A 25,042-nucleotide genomic window follows, 5' to 3' on the forward strand; every position below is an offset into this window, starting at 1 on the left:
TGGTGGTCGTAGTTTTTATTATCTAATGAATGGTTTTGCCCACGAAAATGCTGTGTGTTGCATGTAGGTATGTTGTGGAAAAGGATGTCAAAAATAATGTTGTATTTGTCTCAAGAAATTATTACTCATTTGACAAAACAAGGCGCATATTCCGTGTTGGATCCCTGTAATGGCTTGCTGGATTGCCTCCAGATCAGTTTAATAAGCTCCAGTTCAAGGTAGGAATTCCCAATTTTATTTTTTATTTTCCATACCTTGCCAGTTATTGGTAATAGTTTCCACAAGCAAACTATCTCAATGCATACAATGTGTTTTCTACTCTTGGTAATGATGTTTATTCTGTTTGATGAGATTTAACATCAGATAAATTTGATCGTGTGTGCTTCTAATGTAATTATGATTATTGATAATTTGGATGATGTACAAATTTTAGGTTCGACATGGTCTTGGCTTTTATATGATTTGTAGTTTAATAATGGAAACTGGTGAAGATGGTGATAGAACTACTGTTGTTGTTCATTTATCTGAGGATGATCAAGGCTTGGCTGCTGGGCAGTTTGCAGCCTTGTACCAAGGAAAAACTTGCATAGACTGTGCAAAGGCTCTTGAAATTGCAAAAATGGAAGATAAATCCAAGCTTGGGAAACCAGTTAAGATTTAGGTCAATCTAGAAAATTCTTTAAAGAGTTCTGAAATTACAGATAAATTGGAACTTAATGGAAAATCTTTGAATCCAGAAGATACTACCCTTGATAAACTGGTTTCAGAAGCTTAGAGAGAAGTGGTTGCAGATACTCTAATTTTCTAGACTTTCTGACCATTGAACTCACAGTGCAGAGAGAGAAATATAATCCTTAGTGATCTCTTCTCACGGAGGTTAATTCTTGCAAGGTATTTCTTGGTAATGGAAGTTAGTGAAGAGCTCTCTTTCGTTCTTGTTTTACTTCCAAGTTCTAGTGCCATTTTCGTCGTCTCTTTAATAATTTAATGGCTGTGTTATAATGGTAAATGCTTTGGAGTCTGGGCCTCCTTGGAATTGGTAGGAATTAGGAACTGGTAAGAGCTACACGAGAATATCCTATTAGGCTTAATGTTTTAGTAGGTTCATTGGCACATTAATTGCGATTTTATGACCTAAATTATTGAATTTTGCTTTATTTCCTTAAATTGTTCTATACTCTAACCATCTAACAACTCTACTTATCTTATTAAATTGTTGTATTATTGTAATCATTTTCGTTTGTTGTTATTACAATAACAATATGAGAGGTAAATTTATAAAATGCATATTTTTCAGATGTCATAACATTTAGATTACCTTTCATTCCAATGTATTAAAAAAAACACATTTTCTATGGAATGCTTTTAGAGCTTTTTTTAGAGAGTTTTTTGCCTTTTAGACTTTTAAGACTTTGTGTTTACCAAACTCCACCTATGAAAGAAGAGAAGTCATTTTGTTTTGTTATTCTTATCCCAGTTTGGGGCTTAGGACTGTCAATGGACCAAATATTCATCCAACCCGACAGGATTCAATATAAGTCCATTACAAATGGACAAGATCCTGGACTGGTCCAATTCAATGTATGGACCATCCAATCTGTTCAAATTGGTTTTAGTTTAGACTGGGTCCAACCTGAATCTGATACATTAACACCTACATTTATATCTTCTATGAATGGACTGGATATTGGTTCAACTTCGCCCAATGTTACTGATGGACTAGGTCTCATCCAATCCAATAAATACTTTGGTTCATTAAGTCTAGATAGACTCAATTCAGTATTTCTTATTGGTCCATCAACCTATTCAAATTGATTTGGTTTCAAATGGAATCCAAGCCAAACCAAGTTTATGGACACCCCAACCCCAATTAACACTACCATCTCAAGTTTTTTCTACAATAAGTCAGATATCCGACCAATTGAGCCACCATCTATTGATTTGTCACCATATTGGATATTCGGTTCCTACATTGCACGAATCCTTGTTGGTTTGATTACAAATAAATTAAGATTTGGATATCTACTGATGATATCCAATTCAGTTTGATCCATTTGCATACAGAAGTCGACTAATTGAGTTCATGTCTTTCAACCCTAGTCCTTGACCATCAGTTGGTACATTACATTAGCACTATCCTATTCACTTTTTCGGGTTGTACTTGAGCAAACTCTAAACCAAGTTGCACAACCCGAAATAAGGGACCGCGCCGATATTGTCATAACATATATTCTCCAATTTTATGATATATTCTTCCCTCCAAGGACCCAACTTCGAATTGTAGCAAGTAGCTCTCGTTTGTTTATGATTAATCTCTTGCCTTTCAGCACAAAGCTACAAGAAATGAAAATGGATGAAGGAAAGCAAAAACATAGAGGTTTGAAGAAAGAAAAGAAAGATAGAGAAACTATTGGATTTTAATCTCATTAGAGATTAAATTCCAATAGGTGTTTGATTGATTAATAACATAATTGAGAAAACTTACACATGCATTTTGACAAATAGTTTTCAAAATTTCCATCAAATACTTGTTTTGTTTTCTCTCTCTTAAGTCTTGACCTACATTGAAAAAGTATAAATTTATCTTGGGTTTTTAAGTATGAGGTTTTTTACAATCCTTAAAAGTATAGAGAAGAGGCTTGTTACCATGCAACATGCATACATGTGTGGCGCCATGCGATTAGACAAAAAGAAATAAGATAACATGAAGGTGCGCCAAGGTCATAGGTGAGATGTGACAAGAATAGATGAGATGAGATGACCATTGTAAATCGCAGATGGTAATCAAAGCTCTTCATCACAAATCATAAATTCCTCATTGCAAATCACAAGATTCTCATTACAAATGCAAATCACAAATCACTTTTGACTTGGGTGGTGAATTGCAGATACTTACACAATAGTACAACTAAAATTTTTTGGGAGGCCAAAATATGACCATTGATGTTTTAAGTAAAATGCAGAAGTCATGACTTGGTCAGGTGTGATTAAGGGACATCATTTAAACATTAACAATTATTTATTGTTAATTGTCATATAATTTAAATACATGATTGTACAAAGAACCTCTTCAAGCAAATGCATTCATTTTCTTAGTGACTTCAAAATTTATAAAAAAGGTGTAAGTCAAGTTGTTTTGCACACAAGTATGCAACATAGAACACAAAAGTTGTTTTAACATATTGTAAGGCGATGCTGGTAAATGGAGCTCCTCATTGGATAGTACAACATGGTTTTGGGCCAAATACATGAGTTAATTGTTTCTTTTAATGTTAGGGGTGAGACATTACTAGAGGTCCCTTTGCCTAATCCCTTTGATAAAATGAACTCCTTCACAATTGTGCTATAGATTTTGAAATATTGGTAATGAGGGATTATGGTGTTAAGGAATTTTGGATTATACTCCTTTAACCGGTATGACACATGGAGATTGTTTAGTACTTTAAGCCATTAGGTATTTAAAAGAATGGTAAAATTCTAATGGAAAGGCATTTTTCAAAGCTGATTTTGTTTGACCTAGTGAACAAAAAGATTCATATTCTTCACATTCTTGGTAAACCCTATGTTTTCTTCTTAATCAATTACCTCACACTTGAAACTATGGTGGTACCATGACAAGTGGTTTACCATTCTGTCAACTACAAAAATGCAACTTGTTTTTTTCATGTCATGCTATAAAGCTAGTGTCTAACCAATTGGCCTAGGTATCATTTTTCACAAATTCATTATTGTTTCTCTTTTTTTTTTGGATATATGATTTTGGTTCTTAAGATATAACAAAGTTTCTCATTATTTTCTAAAGAAAATTTTACTTCTAGTCCTTTGGTCTAACCAATCCTTGCTCAATTTAATCTCACTTGATATTCGTGTGGTTGTTTAAAGCTGAAAAAAACCTAGTTAGAGCATTAAATGACCTAGAGACATTATAGCCTTGCCTGTGATTTCTTCATTAAAAAATTTTGATATTTGAGTTGGAAAACAATTCCTCAATGGGGGACTTGTTTTATGGGGCTTCAAATTCATCTACATCAATTTGCTAGAGATACATCTTGTACATTGATTCTTGTTTTACTTTTGTAATCGATGTTCTCCGAGTCTTTGTCCTTCATTCCAAACAATTTCACTTAGGAATCTTATATTTATCTAATTTACATTGGAGTTTAGTTGTAATTCTTAAGAAATAGAAAAAGAATAAAGTTCAAGAAATAGTGGTATTATTTATGGCCTAGATCTTGATAATGTTTTGTTATACATGTTGTATACCTTGACAGATGTATGCCTCTTCTAGGAATGTTTCAATATGTTTTTATTCTTAAGTTATTATCCTTTGAATGTGGTCATTTGTTGCACCATGTTCATTGAATGTTTTGTAATTGTCTTTATCATGGATTGTCGTTGATTCTTAAAATAACATATTTGTCCATTTTGTCACAGTCTAATACAGGCTTAGTCTACTTATGTTAGATGGCATCATTGTAAATTCTACTAATATGATTTTTTAGAAAAAATGACATTACCTTCTAATGGACCTCCAAAGGCTTAACACCCTCTTTGAGAAAGGGTGATCTTCTTTGGGTGCCTATACTTGGCACTCCCAAGACCAACATCCCTTGTGGGGCAGCCCTAGTTAATGGATAGCATGGCTACTAGGTCTCCTCATGGGCACACAATCGCTGATAGGGACAATGCATGGATCGGCACTATGCAATCCACATGAAGGGGAGGCTTTGCATGTGTATTTAGCCTAATCATGTACCTACACCTCATCAGCCCCGTGTTTAAGTTGATCAAGCTACCCCGCTGTTTAAGCACACGGGTGTGTTCACAAGATCCAACGATTACTTCACACACATCATCAACACAATCCCCCTTTAGCACGTAAGCAACATCTCCCATGAGTCGGTTGAAGTGGTCAGTTTTTAAGCAGCCACATCATGTGTTGTGGTCCCTCGGTACACCTATAGGGTTGAGCAAGCATTACACATCAGGCATAGGAAGAGGCCAATCATCGTGTCCCCATTCCAATGACCCTGAAGTAGTACTCGTGTGGAGTTAGATGCATGAGCCATCATTTGGAAAGCATATTGTGGTGGTTTGAGTGGGAGAATGCAATACTTTCTCATGGACATCTGTAGCTATTCATTTTGCTAAGGTGTTGGTGGTGTGCCTATATCTTGGTTTCATAATGGATGAACCATTGTTTCGTAACTTATCAAAGACACATCCAAGGTGGGGATAACAGTCCAAAATTGGTTGGTGTTTACGGTTGACCAAGGAATGCCATTGAAGTGGTGAAATTTACACTAAAAATGGTACTTGGACCAAAGCCACAACATTGGAATGATAGGAATTTGGGTACACTTATCGTTGGAGCATGGCGGCATAACATTGGATCACTCATCGGAGGACATGCTTAGTACACATAGGTGGAACATTTGCAATGACAACACACATCACACAAGAAGGTGCATAATAAGAAGCATCATGGGTAAAAGTTTCCATCGCCCACTAGAAAACACAATTAGATACTTAAGGCAGAAATTGGGGGCCCGTCAGAGTGAAGGAGGATGCCCAAACTGGTGCGGCAAAGTGTAGTTTTGAAGGCCCGCAGTGCATAAGCCATGGTGTGGTTTGGGTAACCCCAACACAAAGGGTGGAGTTCGCAAGCCGGTAAGGAGTTGGATTGAGCCTTGAGGTAAAGACAACATGGGGCAAACCTCCTTAAAGAATCACACATACAAAATTTTGAGGTTCAAACACACACACACACACACACACAGGGCATATCCATTGCACGATTTGAGTATCCCTAGCATAGCTGGTGAAGTCCAAGCAAGATGGCATGGTGAAATGGTTCCACTCCACACATGGACACCAACATAGGTGAAACCCAAGTTGATAAAACAACATTGATTGTAACAATAAGCAACTAAATTGAAACACATATGGATGGCATAGGACATAAACGCCCATTCATAAAAGAGCTATTGTGGAGGATGACAACGGATTGAGTTGGGGAGATTGTCACAGTCTGACACAAGCTTAGTCTACCTATGCTTGATGGGTTGTGTTGAGTAGCATAATTGTAAATTCTACCAATATGACTTTTTGGAAAAATGATGTTACCTTCTGGAAGACTTCCAAAAGCTTAACATCCTCTTTGAGGAGGGGTGGTCGACCTCTTTGGATGCCTAGACTTGGCATTCCCAAGACAAACATCCCTTGTGGGGTGGCCCTAGTTAATGGCTAGCATTGTTACCAAGGTTCCTCATGGGCACACAATTGTTCATGGGGATAGTGCATGGACCATTACTCTGCAACGCACATGAAGAGTCTAGCCTAAGCATGTCCTTACACCTTGCCAACCTTGTATCTAAGTTGATTGACCTACCCCATTGCCCAAGCACACGTATATATTCACAAGGCCCAATGGTTTCCTTACACACATCATTGGCACAATCCCCCTTTGGCATGTAAGCAATGCCTCCCATGGACCGGCAACAGCCACACAATATCCCCGGCCATGCGTACATGAGGTCTTGGTCCAATGCCACTGAACTTAGTGGATCCATTCAACGGGTTGAATCATGATCCTCACACACAAAAGGCTTGTCTTGGTTGCACAAGTTTCTTCAGTTGCAAGAGTTTACCCCGTGCCAATTTGGTGTTATAATCATGGCTATGCTTTCTATGCCTCTCTCACATATTATTTGAATATGCAACATATAAGAGCTAGGGTTTGTTTTGTTGTATCAATCATATTTATAAAAAAAAAGGGCCCTTGCTCCACCCTCTCTTTCCTCGATCCCCATAGGGACCTCCCTAAATGGGGCAACGGTGGGGATGATTTCCCCTTGTGGTAATGGGAATAGGGAAATTTTCATCCCTATTGGTAGGGATAGGGAGAGCATTCCCTACCACACAGGGACCTTGATCCTCGCTTCGTGGGGATCCCTACTAATATATACTTATATATGTATGAACACGTCTATATACGTATGCATAGGGATGGAAATTTTCCCCATCCCCGATGGGAATCTAACTTTCCCGATCCCATAGGGTCAGGGATGGGGATTGAGGTCCCTGCCCTGTCACGACCTCGATTATGTTATTTATATTAAATGTATATTATTTATATATATATCAAAACATTATTTATAATTTAAAATTTTTATTTATCTTAAGTAAATTTATTTTTCAAAAAAATACTATTATCTAAAAAAAAATTCAGGGATTTGGGTCCCCGCAGGGAACCCATCCTTGTTAGGGATCGGGGATGGAGGACAAATTTTATCTCCGACAGGGACCAGGGACGGGAATGAGGGTTAATTTCAGAATCGGGGGTGGGGACAAGAAATATGATTCCCGCCGCGAACCCACCCTGTTTCCATTCCTTTGTATGTATGTATATTAATATTTTTAAAAATATGTTTGAATATATTTAAATCATTTTATGTAAATTTTAACTATTTTATTTATAATTTTTAAATAAAATAGAAAACAAAAACAAAATGGTTGACATTATAAAAAATAACGGGATATGGATAACCTTTTCCCCACTAGCGGGATGGAAACAGGGATGGGGATGGGGATAAGGAATGGCTCTCCATCCCTGCCCCCACCTTGTTGTCGTTCCTAGGTGAACCATTAAAAATGCAAGACAAATTCATCTATGTGAGAAGTAATAGGAAGAATACAATGATCCAATCTCTCCATTGGCTTGTTCGACCATCTCAATTCTCAATGAGTGCACTCCTATTTGTAGAAGCTCTTTGGAAAAAACCCCTCCTAGTGACATCTTACTTGGGGTCCAAAGTTAAGCTGTAAATAGTTAAAAGTGTTTGAACCCCACATGGATGAGAAAAGGAAATCTCAAATCAATAGAACCTTTTCTAGGCCTAATGATTTGCTTGGTTACCAATTGGTTTGAGTAGATTATTGAGAATGAAAAAAATACCAATCAGTCATTAATGACCAACTCTTCTACAAATATAACAAGCGGATGGTAGCATTTCATATCTAGAGATTGCCTAAATAGTAGCAACAAGGAAATTTTCACATTTTAGAGGATTTTCAATTGAAATACACACCAATCCTACAACAAATAAATAGAATCATCTTTTTTTGCTATTAACATACCAATTTCATTAGTAAACAAGCCAAATGGTGGATCATATATTTGAACCCATAATTAACCTCTTTTAAAGAAATGGAAGACGGAGCTGTCTCGAAAGACCATTCTTGCAAAAGAAACCACTAATCAAAGATATATTGTGGCCCATCCATGATAGTGTGATCAAAACAACTAAGATACTTAAACAATACACTAAAATGACCTTTCTAAAAGAAGGAGGATCACAACATCCTCTTTAGACAACTTTGAATTCACATGCAAAGCCTTTCTCAGCTCTTCAAGCAAAATGGCTAGCTTAGGAAAAGTCTCCCAATAACACAACTATCACTCTTCATGCCTAGCCAAAGCTGAAGTGCAATGCACATCCATAATGTTAACCCCATAATCATTCTCTTCTATTACAACATGTTCAAAAGCATAACATAGATTTTCATGTTATCTATAATAGGAACAAAGCACCAAGAAGACGATAAGTCTAACAAGGAGAAAAAAGCAACAAGTAGAAAACCAAAACAGAGACAACTACCACTAAAAAGAGACAAATAAAAGGATAAACCACAAGTAGACCCTCCACAACCCTATGGATAAAAGACCCACCCAGGGAGAGAACCCTAAAACTAGGGGACCAAAATACCTTTCAGATAAGAAAGGGCACCATAAAAAAAAACACCTACCAAAAATAAATACAAAACAATAAAAACTCTAAAGGAAAGATCTTGTCAGATTAACTCCTATTCTACATTATGATGTGACCTTTTGAAATCACCTTCTAAGAGTGGAATCGGTCCTTGTGGATATCCATTTCTAGGGGATTGATGGGGTGGATGTAGTATTTGGATTATAGCACAAAGAGTGCTTTTAACGATTAGGGCATTGTAAAATGTAGAAAGTAGAACTCTCCTTGTTTGTCGATTAGGGTGTTTTGTAGATATGATACTTTAAACAGTATTTCTAAGTTGCCTCTTAGAGCATAAGCAACTTGGCCAAAGTTTTTGTTGTGATGGTGCCTTGAATTCTAGTTGCAAATTCATTCAATGACTTGACTAAAGGCAAAATGTCATATATTGTAGTCGAAGTGGAGGGCTTGGTGGTACCCTCATGGTATGTACTTGTAGTCATTTGGGAATCACAACTCATTCAAACTTGCAATTCACCTCGACTCACCATAGTCCAAGATCGCAAGTCCTAAAATCATTGGATTCTAGACTTGTAGCAAGGGTTTGGTGTGACTTGTGAAAATCGTTCAATTCTTGGTTTTGTGGGGCTGACCTAGTTTGGGGTTTTTCATAAATAACTTTATATCTTACACAAAAAGTAATCTTGTATCTTGAGAACCAAGAGAAGAGATTAAGGTGATGTGGACTATGATTGTAATCTCTATTGCTCTTTAGTGGATTTCTTCTCCAACAGTGCTTGTGGATGTAGGCTATAAGCTAAACCACATAAACCTTTGTATGTGATTTATGTTGCTTTGCTTATTTTTTTTCTTTTTTTCTTTTCTACTTGACCAATCATTTATCTTGTTCACAGATTTATTACTTTTTAAATAGTTTCAATCCTCTTAGAAAGGAGATTGTTTTAAGGTTAAGCCACTACATTCAACAACTAGACAAAAATGATGCCTTTATTTTTTCAAATAGCAAATGAATAAACATTTTCTTCTTCTTCTTCTATGTAGTCTATAAGAGGGAAACAAGTTGGATTTTAATCTCATTAGAGATTAAATTTCATGAGTTTTGATTAATTAATTTCATAGTTGAACACACTTACACATGCACTTTGAAATGTGATTTTTAAAATTCTTGCCAAAATCTATTGTTTGTCTATTATTTTCTCTTTTTATATTTTTCTCAAATTGAAAATTTACAATATTTCTTCTGATCTTTTAAGTAAAAACTTATTTACACTTCTTATAAATATGGAGAGGGGAGTATAAAGATTACTATTACGTAACATATGTGTAGAAGCATGCATGCATATGTGCGATGAAATTAGAGAACTATATATTTTAAGATGCACTCAAAATAGAGATATGCCAAAATTGCAAGTGGGATAGGATGAGATGACCATCAAAGTGAGATATGCCATCGCAAGTCCTCATTACAAGTGAAATTGTCATTGAAATCATAGATCACAATTGTAGCTGCAATAGCAACCACAAGTCACATTTGACGTGGGTTGTGAATCATATGAACTTGCACAAAGGTGGGAAAGGACACTTTTTAGATGCATAAACATGACCTTTGACGTTTAAAGTTAAATCCAACCGTCACAACTTGATTAGGTATAGTCAAGGGACATCAATTAAATGGTAACACTCATTAAATGTTAACTAATTGTGAAAAGTCACATAATTCAACCACGTTATTGTACAAAGAGTCTCTTCAAACAAAATTATTTCTTTTCATAATGACTCTATAATTTATAAAAGAGGTATAAATCAAGCCATTTTATATGCAGTTCGAGACACAAAACACTCTTATCCCACTTAATCCGAATTACTATTGTCTCGTAGAAGGTTTCCTTGGAGCTTCATCAACTTTTCTTATTGTAATTTCTCACCTAAGGCTCTATTATATTTTGTGAGTGTATTTTATTTGCTATGCAACAAGAAACCTTATTGCTTGAGATGAAAAAGTCCAAATAGATAACTCTTAATTAACACGGGATAATTCTCATAATAATTTAATTAAGAGGATAATAACAACTTAAATGAACTCTTTAAAAATAAACTTGGCATCTATCATAACCCATGCGCCTCACTCAATGGAGAAATCAAGAATATAGCTGTGGTTGGATAAGGGTTCATCTCTATAATATTATAGTTTGTAACTCTACAGGGGCAAACAAGCACTTGGTAGTGGTGGTTCGGAATGGAGTATAAATTTTGACCTTTTATAGTTGTAGCTTTGAAAGCTACTAGTAGGTAGTGGTAGTTTAGATATAAATGATCATTGTGTATTATCTTGGTGAGAGTGAACAATGGTTGTGGAGGAAAGGGTTGAGAGCATTCTTGGGTGAGAGGAATAAATGACAATTGAGAGTGGTCTCCAGTAAGAGAAAAGAGTAGAAGAGAAATGTTAGGGCCTCATAACAACTGCCCATAGTATAAAATCACAAGGTATTTGAAATAACAACCACGAGAAATCAAATATCAGAAAAAATGATGAAGTCCAAGTAAAAACAAAACAAGCACCACAAAAGAACACAAGTTTATGTAGTTCGACCTTGTTGCATATGTCCACGGGAGAGATGAAACCTGTTATTTACTATGAAAGTAAACTGAGAAACAATACAAGTACATTGTGGCTTGCAGCCCAAACCAACCCTTAACCCTTGTACACCCGTTCTCCCTTTACTCTTAGCCCGAAGAACAAAAACAAGAGAAAAAACCCACTCTCACTCAAAGAGCACTTTGTATTTTTCTCTGACACCTTCTCTCCAAAAAGCCTTAACTCTACATACAAAAGAAGTTTTTACATGTAAAACCTCTTTAACCTAAAGAGGAACCATACCAACTGTTATAATAAAATTAATCCAGTGGTTATAAAATAAGACACAATCCCAATAATCTCCACTTTGGCTTATTTTTCAACTACCTTAGAGATATACTATTTGTACCTCCACCTGTTTGCAAATATTGTAAATCTCCTTTGGCCTTGTAAAATACCACCACTTATACATAACATAACTCACTTGGTCTTGACTCCACCTGATTCAAATAAAATGGCCAATGTACCTATGTATCTGTACCCAAGCTAATAATCTTAATTAACTTTAGAGAGGGACCTCGATCATTCCTCTCTTCCAACAAGAATCTTCTTCTCACAATCATCTATACCTTGGAAACTTGTAATACTTGTCTCCACTCTATCTGCAAAAGATACCCTCTGTGTGGTCACATTACCTTGCACATTCCATTTTCAATATCCCATCGAGGTCATGGGAACTACTGTACTTCTAACCAGATGATACAAACCCTTGCATTTTTCTCTTTTCATCAAGACTATACCGCTAGGTATGATTTTCTTGGCTCCGCCTGTAGCAAAAATCATGCATCCCTCGGCTTCTTTTCTTGGAACGTGTCAAAATATTCCTTCCTAGAGCAAATGTGCATAGAACATTCGAAATGTAAAACCCATTCATTTGGAGAAAAATTGCACATACCTTTGAAGATTATGAGAACGTCTTCATTATCATCAAATGCAATTGTCATGCTTCTAGATTCATCCCCACTCCTTTTTCGTGTAGGACAATCTCTTTTCTTGTGACCAAATGCATTGCATCTATAACATTGTATCTTGCCCTTTCTCCCTAGCTTCAGATCTAAACCTGTTGCTCTCAGACCCCCTGTCAAATGGCATTCCTTTTTAATTTGTTCCCAACATAACCAACGCAGAGTCTTGCCCACTCTCATACTTGGGCTTCCTTGTAACCTCATTGGATAGAAGAAATGCAATAACTTTTTCTACCTTCATTGTATCTTTCCTGTACAACAATGTTGTGATCACCAAGTTTTCATACAAATCAAGAAGTGAGATAAGAAGCAAAAGGGCATTGTCTTCTTCCTCCACCTTGACATCAACTTTCCCTAATTGATCTAAGATACAGTTGAACACTTGTTGGTGTTCTAGGAGACTCCCACCTTCTTCCATCTTTAACCCATACAACTACCACTTCAAATATAGATTTGCATTTAAGCAATTCCGGTGCAGAATCTTCCTCCATAACATTATCAACTAGGAGCAATTGAATCGTACTAACACACATTGACTCGATGTCCTCCTAATCAGCATCCTTCATGTCTTCTGGCCTCCCATTCTTTCCTTTCAACACCCTAACCAAACCTTGCTGAACCAAGACATCCTTTACCCTTTTTTTCCATAGAGTAAAACTACATTTGCCATCAAACCTCTCAATTTGGAACTGAGAACCTGCATCTTTTGTTGTCATTACCTCTCAAACAATTTTACAAACACCTTGTAAACACTAATCTAGGAGCTTAGATACCACTTTGTTGGGGTCTCACAACAACCACTCACAGTATTAAATCACAAGGTGTTTGAAATAACAACCATGAGAAATCTAATAGCAACAAAAATGATGAAATTCAAGCAAAGACAAATAAAAAAACAAGCACCACAAAGAACACAAAGGTTTACGTAGTTCGGCCTTACTGCCTACATCCACGGGAGAGACGAAACCTATTTTTCACTATAAAAGAAAACTAAGGAACAATACAAGTACCTTGTGGCTTGCAGCCCAAACCAACCCTTAACCCTCATATACACCCATTCTCCCTTTCTTCTTAACCTGAAGAACAAAAATAAGAGAAAAAACCCACTCTCACACCAAGAGAACTATGTATTTTTTCTCTCATACCTTCTCTCTAAAAAGCCTTAACCCTACATACAAAAGAAGCTTTTACATATAAAACATCTTTAACCTAAAGAGGGACCATACCCATCATTAGATTAAAATTAATCCAATGATTATAAAATAAGACACAACCCCAACAAGAAAAGATTCTAGTGTATCAATCAAGAGCGTTTGGCAGTTGGTTGCAGCAACGGTGAGAGAGAAACAAAAGGGGAGAGATTTCGGGTGGGGTAAGAAAATTTAATTTTGGAACCAGCAGCAACCTAAGGATTATTTGATTGGCCAACTTTGCTCATTGTAATGCTGTTTCTGGTCATATAGAGAGCTTATATGTTTTTTCGATCTGTGGGGAGGTGATACCCCCGTCTTGTGTAGCACTCTTTTCTGCCCTATTAAAAAACTGAAAATCTAATTTTGTTTTGGAGTCCAGACTAACATTAAGTCTGAATTCGGTTAAAATTGAATTCAAATATAAATGAAGACATGGAAATTCTATGTTGGTGGGTACAGATAGTTTTTTTATTATTATTATTATTATTTTATTTTTGGATCCAGGGTGTTGACTTGAGACTTGAGGATGCAACATCCAAAAACTCGACAAATCCCACTGTGAAAGGTAAAAATATATTAATCACATCAAATGCAAGTCTTAGGGTTTAGATGGCTATGAGAATTAAGTATGTATACATAGAAACGCAAGCAGCTTTGATTAATTGTAGAATGGTACAAGCCAAGCCATCTAACTAACCCATCAATCCAATATTCTATCCAATTTGTTTGTGGTTATCTTTGTGCGCTTTGATTTTCTTATTGTAACTGTTTGGGTATCTAATTCAAATTGGATTAATTGAATCTAAATGAATTGATGAGGTGATGGTTTATTCTACTAATTTCATGAGCCAAGGTTTCTGAGTTGTAAGGTCCTCTGATTTATTAAAATGAATACTGTATAAATTCAGATCAAAATTCCATCTTTCACCTCCCAGCAGTTGAAACTTGAAGCTGGATTACTTCCTTTCTTCCACTTAGTGGGAGTATATATGAGACCTCTACAAAGTTTTGTAGTGGTTCAAAAGCATCTATACTTCCACCACGTCTCATAGCATCCTTACCAAAGCAATCTCATGTACAGATTCCATACCAACATTTCCAGGGTGAATCACTTCTCTCCCACTTAACTTGTAATTCTGATTTTCGAATCGATTCTCCTGACTGATTTGTACACATCTACCTTCTTTTAATTTGTTTGCTCTTCTTTCCCAATTTCGGACCTTCTAAGCATTCTGGCATTCAAAATCAGACTCTCAGCTTGCTTCATCGTCTAAGCGACACAGATGGGGCAGATCTTAGGGTCCTTGCAAGAAAAATTTCAAGGTATTTTTTCAAGTTCACCTTTCCCTCCCTGATAAACTTTTGGATGCTTTTACAAAATTTAGGCTTGCATTTTCTTCTTGGCGACCTTTCAGAGTTTTTTTATTTTGAAGCGTCTACTGTCATGATTTCATGGTTAATTTCATTGAGCTATTTGAGCAGGTAAGGAATGGAGGAAAAGACAACTAAGAAAGATAATAGTTAAGATCTTTAATCGTTTTAAAAATGAGTCAGGAAAGGTTTCCTTGACATCTGAAGAATTGTATATAGCAGTGCTGCTTGTTTACAGGTAAGTTCGACTTTCTTCAAGAGAAGACTGTTGCTCATTGGATATACTATTTCATCAAATATAGAACTAGCTCTTGTTCTGTTGCAGTGACATTAACAAATATTTGCCCGGGCGCCACATTGATCCACCATCTATGGATGAAGTCAAGGCTATGAAGGAGGTAATCTAATCCTCCTCATCTATAATCATGAGCATGGTTTTCAAAACCGGACCGGAAAAACTGGAAACTGGTCCGGTGATCGGTTTCGTTTTTTTCTTAAAATCGGATTTTTGTCAAAAATTGTTGATTTGGTTAGTAAACTACTGATCCGGGTGATTGAATCATTCGAATTATTCAACGGTTTTGACTGTTTTTCTATTTTTTTGTCAGAACGGGCTGAACGGTTGTTCAACTTAAGAACCGGACCCCTGACCGGTTCATTGTCCGGGTCGATTTTAAAAACCTTGATCATGGAACCTAATTGAAGAGAAAAAAATCTATGATATAAAAAGAATTTTGATTAATCAAAACCCACTCATAAATTTTGACAAATAGCACCAGATTTACTACTAAGTCTATAATTCCAGTTGATTGGTCAGATATTTTTTTGGATACCATATGATCTTATCCTTCCATTTTTATGAGGATGCCGAATAACCGAATAAACCACTTCCAACTACTGGGTCATCGGCCTATTCCATATTGTATTGTATAGTGTAGTTTCTTGACCAGTTTCATTGGCCATAGTGTACGTAGATTCTTTAAATTGTTTTGAAAGATGACTTTCAAAAGAGAGACCAAAGTGTATAGCTTGGCAAATGTGAGTCCATTATAAATGGATCATGTTCAATCCAATCCAATGTCTGGACCGTCCAATCTGTTCAAATTCATTTTGATTTAGATTGGTTTCAACTCAAACCCAGTCCATTTACATATATATTTTTATTTTATATCAATGGACCAGATATTGGCTTAATCCAATATAAATTTATTATGGATGAGTTATTGGTCCGTCCAATCCGTCTAAATTGATTTTGGACTGGATTGGGTTCATCCCAAACCGGTACAATATTGACACCCTTAGTTCCTAATTCCATTACATCTCACTGCTCCACTCCACAAGCAGGGAGAATGGTCATTTGATGGCATGTATTTGGTTGTTGTGCAGAAATATGATTTGAATCTTGATGGGGAACTGGACTGTGAAGAATTTGTGGAGTTTTTTCAGAAATTGACCATCAACACTCTAACAGTTGTGAGTCAAAATTTGATCATCGCCTTGGTCGTAGCACCAATAATCGCATTGGTAGCAAAGAAGGCAACTGAGGATGTCCCAAGTGTTGGGACGGTTGTTCAAAGGGTTCCAAATTCAATCTATGCTACGGTAGTGACTCTTGCAGTTGTATTATTTCAAAAAGTGGGCAAGGAAATCAAGTGAAACCCTTGTTTCCCAACTGTAATCAAAGAGAAGAGACTGTAGTAATTCTCTGTACAGGTTGATTTGCAACTGATTATTTGTTTCAATGCACATTAAAGGAAAACATTGCAAAAATCACTGTACAAATTAGTCTATGTGGCATCAATGATGATTTCTCCTTGCCGATTATTCAGAAATTGGTGATTTTTGAAAAACCACTAAAAATGGTTGTTTGGTATTAATTTTCAAGGGTGATTATTTTTCTTTGGAATCATCCTTTTCTTGGAGCCATGTCATCTTCCAAAATCACCTAAAAATTGGGGAATCACTAAAAACGGTGATCCCTCAAGATGGGCTAATTTCATGAATGTTTTCTTCTGATTTCCCAAAAATGCAAAAATCGACCAACCGAACAGATTGAAAATCACTGATTCTTCTTTGTCCCACGTGACTTTGATGTGGTGCCAATTTTTAGAAAATCAGCATCAATGCCAAACATCACCTATGTGGCTTCTTAAAATCTTTGAAATAAAATGGTCAAAATTTCTCTAGAAAATCTACATTATTGTGATAAGGAATATCTATTGGCATATATGCACATGCATCATATGTAGGTTTGTATAAAGAAAAAAATAGGTTGTTTAGGGGATAGCTCTTTGTCACTAATGAAAGTTAGGGCACCTGAGTGCCACTACCCCAAAATATCTCTGTATTTTACCCTAACTTTCAACTCTTAGGTAATTTCTACTTGAGTCTTACTGTTTAATAATACTAAGGGTGAAAGTCAGGGCAGGTTAAGTTCGAGTTAAGGTTAACCCTAATCCGATCTAGCAACGGATTTCTAGCCACGGTCAGATAAAACCGTAGTTATATGTTATCTATTTTTCGGTAGAAATATCGCGACGGAGACGGACACAAACCGTGGTTAAAAACCATAGCAATATGTAAGCCACGGACACAAACCGTATCTTTGTCCATAGCTATTTATTGTTTATAGCAACTGACACCCAATCCACCGTTGCTACCAACATATAGGCGCGAGAGCAAAAATCAAATTTCCCTCTATGGCTAATCTCTTTGTATCCATCTCCTTCCCTCATCTTGAGCTAATTCAATCCCCTTCTCTCCCTCTCCCCAAACTCCATGCTCCCTTCTTTTTCTGACATCATCGACCACCCTCTGCTACTCCGTATTCTCTCTTTCTCTCTCTCATATATTGCAGGGTGCAAGTAGAAGTGCTTTAGCAAAATCGAGTAAGCTACGACAGAAGACGGTGTGTTCAAGGAAGATCTATCATCTTATTTTCCTTTTTTTTTCATCAAATTCGTTAGATTTCCTTGTGGTTTCCTCTATTTTTTCCGTAGTTTTCTTGTTGGATTTACTTCAATACCTTTCTACGCCTCATATCTCACTGTGGTTAGGGTTTCCTATCCATTTCTTTTAGTTTTGAACGAAGTCTCATTGGCGGAGAAGACTTTAGAAGATCGGCCTGACAATGTGGATGAACTTTTTTTTCTCCATAAACTGTTTGAAAGTCCACCGAAACCTTAAAGGCTAAAGCTTTGGACAGAGGAGTCTGGTCTAGGTTTTCTCAGGTGAGTATATTATCTCTCTCTAGCGGCTTTCTCTTCAACGATTTTCAATCTCTGACCATATCTCTCTTCAGATTTCTTTGACGTTTAGGGTTTTAGGTTGATTTTTGTGTTTTCTTGTCTTCCACCAATCCCCTGAGGTTCTGAAAAAGCATGTGGTTGATTGGTTGAGTATCAGGCTTGGATCCTAGCTCCTGGACTCATATCTAAATCAAAATAAAGTTTAGTACTTAAAAATTTGAACCTGGAACCTAACCGTTGGTATAATGCCCTGAAAGATGTTATAGTTTCACAAGTTATGTATTGATTGAAATTAATTTTTTGCTGGAAACCATGATGCATGGGCTTTGGAAACTATAATTTTTTGTTGATATATGCTTTTAGAAATTAGAATAGTTGGGACAAGGCTTTAATGATGATGATTATTTGCTTTTTATTTACACAAATGCATGGGCTAGATTTTTAGCAATGCATATGATACTATTAGTCAACTGAATGGTCATTCCTACATTTTGGATTTCTTGATGGTTTCTGTGTTGAGCCTCATATTTGTCTTTGAATCTGATTTCCCTTGTCATCAGAGGTGGGTCGAACTGCTAGTGGGTCCTATTAACAATTTATTTGGCCTTTGAAAACAAAAAAGAAGGATTAATGAAATGATCTGACCATTTATAGCAGTATATGCATCTTTTAGTTTCCGATCCACCAAAGCACTAACTAATTCAGTTTTAGGGGGTTTAATAATAGTTTCCTATCCACCAACTAATTCAGTTTCCTATCTATCAAATCTGGTCTAGGTTATCCAAATGAACATCCAGGAGCATAATTGCAAACAGTTGTACAGGATGGTGGTTCTTGGTAAGACTTAAAACAGATTGTCAGCTCAATGTCCATATGTGGTTGTCTGTTACCAATCTTTCTATTATAACGGTGGCATATTAATTGTCTTGGATATGGATGGTGGTTCTCTAGCAGATTTTCTTAAGAAAGTCAAAATAATTCCAGAGCCATATCTTGCCACCATCTGTAAACAGGTTAGTATTGTTTGTTTCTTCCTTGAATCTTTGACTTATAGATTCATGTAGTTAGTTTCTTCTAGTTGAACTGTAGGTTCATACATGCAGGTTCTCTAGTGTTTGTTGTATCTTCATCATGACAAGCACATAATCCACAGGGACTTGAAGCCTTCTAATTTGTTAATAAATCATAGAGGAGAAGTCAAGATAACTAACTTTGGTGTGAGTGCTACATTGTCAAGCACCTCTGGACTGGTAAATACTTTTGTTGGCACATACAGCTACATGTTTATTAGTACATCTACTCATATTCATGGGCAACAATTACTCCTTTTTTTTGTAGGATATTTCTGCATTTTCATGGTGCTACTGGTAAATAAGTACTGCTATCTAGTAAAGGTTGTTTATTTAGAATTTGTGTTCCACAACCAAAGAATAGTTGGAAACGAATATGGCTACAAGAGTGATATCTGGAGCTTGGGACTAGTTCTGCTAGAATGTGCCATAGGCTTACTACTACGGTGATGGGTTTCTTACTACTGCAACAAACTTCAGCTTTCTGCTCTTTGGAGCCTTGAAATGGAACCAAATATGGGACTTGTTTGCAGTCCTCGTGTACTGTGTCACACTAAAATAGAGTATAGCAGCAGATTGATAAAATATTATCTAAATAGAAGAGAAATGCTACTGCATAATGATATCTGCTCCTTATTCAATGAATGCTCAGAATCGTCCACTACTTTTGATCATGTGGTCATTTACATTTGTTCTTTACCAAATTTGAAATCTATACCTCATAGTTAAGATTTAAGTTCATTTATCTTAATTGTGATGCAACTAATAATTTTCTAGAGTTGGATGGTTGAATTGGTCATATTGCATTCACATTTTATTGAATGCATTTGTACTATTGTTCAACTATATTTCAATGCTTTTTTTGATAGATAACAAGATTCATTGTATTATCAAAACAGAAGTATATAATGTCCAACACTTTAAACAGTGAAAATTAATTCCAACCTCAGCCTTCTCTTTCTGGAACAATGATGCAATTCATGGTTCCTATCAACTTGCCACTTCTGCTTAATACTTTCTCATTTTTTGTTGTTTAATTGCTTGTTTAATGGTCACATAAACAGGTTGTTCAGGATGGCGTGGACATTATCAATCTCTCAATGCAGCCAAACAGTCCTTCCACCAACAACCAGGACTACATTTTGCCATCATATGACAACATGTGAGCCTCCTTTAGTAGTCCAAGTTCTTATAGTTCATGGACTTGGCTAGTTGAATGCCCTGTAGTACAACAATTACTTATGCCCTTGTAGAGTCGGCCATCCTATTAGACATGAGTATAGTGCCCATATATCTTTAAATTTTTGAAAGTCCACTTCTCTAGATGGACCTTGGTTGCCCATGATACTATCATGAAGATATAACTGGGCTATTGGAGGTTCCTTGACAAGGGGTAGTTTTCCAGACTAAAAGGGAAATAGCATAAATATCTTTGTTTTCCTTCCATCCTCTAGCTGTAGATCTTCTGCCCTACATCCCTATTACTCTGGTTAAGACTGGTATAAATTCATTATGTCATTAATAACAGTAGGTGCATGTTTCTGTGTGTCTTCATATGTTTGCTTGTGCCTTTGCTAAATCTAGAAAACGATTAATGTGTTTTCTTTCACCTAATGAAACTAATCAAGATGAATTCCATCTAGAAAACAATTGATTTAAATGTTATGCCTTTATTAGCAATGAAATCCTATGGTTCATTCAACAACAGGTTGTGACCTTACTCCATCCATGGTTTATGGGTGAGCAAAGATACTTTCCTTTGTATCTTGTTAGATATTTTCTACTTGTTTTCAGTTTCTCTAATGTTTTTACTGGTAGCCATTTTGTTTTTATCTCTATGTTATGCTGAATTTTGAGCTTCAGAAATTTACACGTATTGATTTTACAGTCAGGGGGTTTTATACTGAAATATTATACTTAAACCCTTAGATTTGGTAGTTTGTTAAAATTGTGCTAAAATATTATTATCTTTAACGATAATCAGCATTAGACTATTCACTAAATTACAGATTGTTATATGGTAATTCTCATGCATGATAAACCCATGATCGAGGTAGATGTTTATTGTGTTTACAATTTAGGATAATAAATTCTATGAATTGGACAATTTTCACCCCAGTGTTATGGGTTGTTGAAATCAGATTTTGTTCTACCTATGTAAAAGAGGAAAATATGATAAGTAATCGAGAAAACTGAAACAGGATCCAATGGTCTATCTGGAATTAACTATTATAAGAACTCATTACTATTATAAGAACTCAGATTTTGTTCTTGTACCTTTTTAGCTTATTTGTAGTTTCGGCTAGAATTCTTCATATTGTTGGATGGAAAGTTGCTAAACTTCCCTTGATTGCTACAAGCAAGGGTAATTAGGAACAGGTGAGGCTATTGGTTTGGGTTGTTGTGGTGTTTTTTTTAATTCTTTTTTCTGCCAACTGGATGAGATTTTAATTCTAATTCTGGATAAAATGATCATTTGTTGCCCTTGTAAAATTGGGTTTTCTGATGCTGTTAGACCTAGGCCCATGGATCTCCACCTTGTTACCTAGTGTCAAACTATTCTCAGATCCAAATCCAAAATGATCTTATTGTTTATTGACAGTTGTTTCAGGTGCCCCATTTCTTTTCTTTTTGGAAAAAGAAAGTTGTTTTGGAAAGTGAGGGACCCACTTGATTTCTTCATAATGAAACTCCAGTACATGGCTGGACCATTAGTATTAGGAATATATTAGGGTTGTCAGATTCTACTCAAGATATTCCTTATTTTATCTTCTTTCTTTTTGTATCTTCTCTTTTCCTGACCTTTGTGGGATGTATCCGTGTTGTCCCCTTGTTTCACTAACATTCTTGAATACATGGAACCTTTGATGCATAATTGGATCCCTCCATTTTCTAACATTCCTATTTTAGACTACCCTGTCTTGAATGAATCACTAGAGTTTGTTGTATTACTACATTGTATTCAATAAGGCTGATTTTGGTTTGAAAGAAAGGTAGGGAACCTTATGCTAGGTTAGCATAGGTTTTCCTACTTTTTCTTTGAAACGAAGCATGACCTAAGAGATTGTTGTCAAGCTCTTCTTAGTGATGGTTTTAGCAATTTGAGTTAGTCTTTAAGTTCCTTCAAATGACTTCATTTTTTATCCTGTCCTCTCTTACAAATTAGAATAATATTTTGCATTTATGTAGTTCTTTGAGAAAATTATTGGGGGGAAGGGCATTTGATGTTTGCTGCCTATATTACTCATGCTTTACTTGTTAATTCTTGCAGGTTCAAAAGGAAGTGGTACAGCATTAAAACAGCCATTATTGGTTGAACATAGGAGCAAGGCGTTGAAGTTTTTTTTTTTTTTTGAGGACACTTATTCATGTATTCTTGACAAATGATAAATGTACGTTGTAATAGCATTTGATAATTTGAATAAAAAAATTATTTGAGTAGTGTGCCTTTAGTAATGGTTACAATGGAAAATCATAGTTTTGCAAGATAATTTCTAGTATTGGTTTTTCAAGATTAATTCTTTATAGCAACGGTTTATCAAGAAAACCATTGTTATAAATAGTCTTTAGCAACGGTTTTCATGGTGAACCGTTTGCTAATAGGTATCATTTAGCAATGGATTTCATGATGAACTGTTGGTATAGATACATTTAGCAGCGGTTTTCATGATGAACCGTTGCTAGAACCTATTGCCATGGTGGAAGAAGCATTAGTTTTGTGTCTGTCGCCAGTCCGTTGCTATAGGTCTCTAGCAACGGTTTTAAGGACTTCTAGCAACAGTTTTGTCCGTTGTTAGAAGTCAAATTTCTTGTAGTGGTGTTGAACCCCTGGGTTTAGATTTGGTTAGGTTTCCCCAATTTCTTTACTTCTTTTCGCTACTAAAAATAAAATCTCACCTTAGATTTGAGTTAGCCAATCATGCTAGTTTGATAAAAAGAATAAGAGAGAAATAGAACGGATCAATTCATGATGGCGTTATGAATATGTATTATATACATGGTTCAACTATGATGCTAGGTAACTTATAACCAATCAACTAACATCATAAAAGTGATAATGAATAAAGTGGGTTTTCATCAAAATTCAAAGGGGGTTTGATTGGTCAAAGTCTTTCTAGTAGTATGTCTTTTTGGCATCATAGATTTATCCTATATACATATATGCATTTACAAATAATTATATATATATTCTTGGATAATATAATACATTCATAAACACATAATTTCATGGGTTCTCCTTATATGTAGGTACATGTGAATAGATTTTGGCTTACTAAGTTTAGGGATTTTTATTCCAAAATTATTGTGGGGTGATGGCTGGAACAGTTCAACCATATGGATAAATGATAAGTTGAAAATGCTGTTTATCATTAAAAAAATTGCCTTTAAACTTGTTTTCTTGATCAAGTTTAAACTTAAAATTGTTGATGCATACATTTTTTTTTTTGGAAAAGCATTGATGCATACAAATTTAGATGCATGCATACATATATTTACATACATCATCATGTAAACCTTGTCTCATTTATATGGAGTATGCTACATGAATCTTGCTTCATCCCTCCGATGTCACATTCATACATACATAAACTTACATTCATATAATATACATATATATGCATACATATATTTACATGAATCTTGATTCATCGTTAAATTATTGACACTTAAATCATTTCTTATTACTTCCACCCAAGGTTCAAAGTATCCATATCAATAGTACTCTCAATGAACTTAAATTCTATTGTTTCTTTAATATTTGTTTCTGATCTTTTGTCAAGGATATGCCAAATCATATCCTATCCTATCATTTAAAATTCTTAAAATTCACCATATCTTAGGGTCCGTTTGGTTCATGGGAATAGGAATCTGGAATCGGAAATAAAATGGTTCAATTGTTTGGTTGTGTAGAATTAGAATCTCATTCCCATTCCTGGTGGAGTGGCATTCCCCCATTTGAAGGGAATGTCCATTCCCTCCCTCTCCCTTGAGAATGAGAATCCATCACAATTAATTCCAATTTCAATTTCAACTCCCATTAGAATCAAACAGGTAAGGTAGGATTTCACAGTCCAATTTGGTTTGGTTTGGAGAAAAATCTCGGACCAAACCAATAAATTATGAATTGAGAATTCTCAAATAAAACCATTTTAGTATAGAAACCAAATTTGACCAAAACTGTTCCCAACAGTTTGGTCCAATTTCTTTGGGCCATTCTATTGGGCTCAACCCAATTAGAAAGCCCAGATAACATATATATACCTACATAATATCAAATATAATTCAAATATTAAATTAAAATATTAACAAGTGTCACTTATTACTATTATATTAATCACATTCACATTTTCTCAAACACAAAAAACTCCTTGGGCATCAAATTACATGTATAAAACATTAAATGAATATGTACATACATATGTTTAAACATTTGTCTTATATATACTTATATAAATTAATTAAATATATTATTAATAATTCGCTTTAATATGTTTTACAGTTTGGTCTAGTTTCTAAAATTTAGAAAACAAAACCAAATAAAAAAAATTACGGTTCGAGGAATTCTCAGATCAAATCAAACCTTTTTAGGACCAAACCAGACCAAACCGCCAATTATGGTTTGGTTCGATCCAGTTTGGCTCTAGACCATATAATGAACATCCCAAATAAGGTAAGGGAATAGATCATTCCAATTTCGGTTGCAACTGCAGACCAAACGGACCCTTAAAATGTTTAATCACTGAGTTGTGCTGGGAGTTCTGAGTCGGACCTAATAATACCCCCGTTTG

At 35.6% G+C, this 25,042-nt stretch overlaps 1 protein-coding gene and 1 long non-coding RNA gene across 8 annotated transcripts; both read left to right on the forward strand.

The window, feature by feature from the left end:
- The first annotated feature begins 14,738 nt into the window (after positions 1-14,738).
- LOC104586853 (uncharacterized) lies at positions 14,739-16,745 on the forward strand. Its single transcript, XM_010244222.3, has 4 exons — positions 14,739-14,887; positions 15,047-15,173; positions 15,261-15,333; positions 16,322-16,745. The coding sequence occupies exons 1-4, from the start codon at positions 14,848-14,850 to the stop codon at positions 16,589-16,591; spliced, it is 510 nt and encodes a 169-aa protein (XP_010242524.1). The 5' UTR covers positions 14,739-14,847; the 3' UTR covers positions 16,592-16,745.
- Positions 16,746-17,487: 742 nt separating this feature from the next.
- On the forward strand, positions 17,488-22,705 carry LOC104586855 (uncharacterized). Of its 7 annotated transcripts, XR_016083657.1 has the most exons (8): positions 17,512-17,843; positions 18,015-18,165; positions 18,960-19,020; positions 19,138-19,196; positions 19,287-19,433; positions 19,522-19,550; positions 20,318-20,415; positions 22,525-22,705. It is a non-coding gene; the product is annotated as an uncharacterized LOC104586855 (long non-coding RNA). The 7 variants fall into 7 exon arrangements; XR_016083653.1 differs by having other exon boundaries at positions 17,488-17,843; positions 19,522-21,632; XR_016083654.1 differs by having other exon boundaries at positions 17,497-17,843; positions 19,522-20,415.
- The last annotated feature ends 2,337 nt before the right edge of the window (positions 22,706-25,042 follow it).

Source organism: Nelumbo nucifera, chromosome 3, assembly GCF_055504915.1.
Source record: "Nelumbo nucifera cultivar China Antique chromosome 3, China Antique-T2T, whole genome shotgun sequence".
NCBI classification, from domain to species: Eukaryota; Viridiplantae; Streptophyta; class Magnoliopsida; order Proteales; family Nelumbonaceae; genus Nelumbo; species Nelumbo nucifera.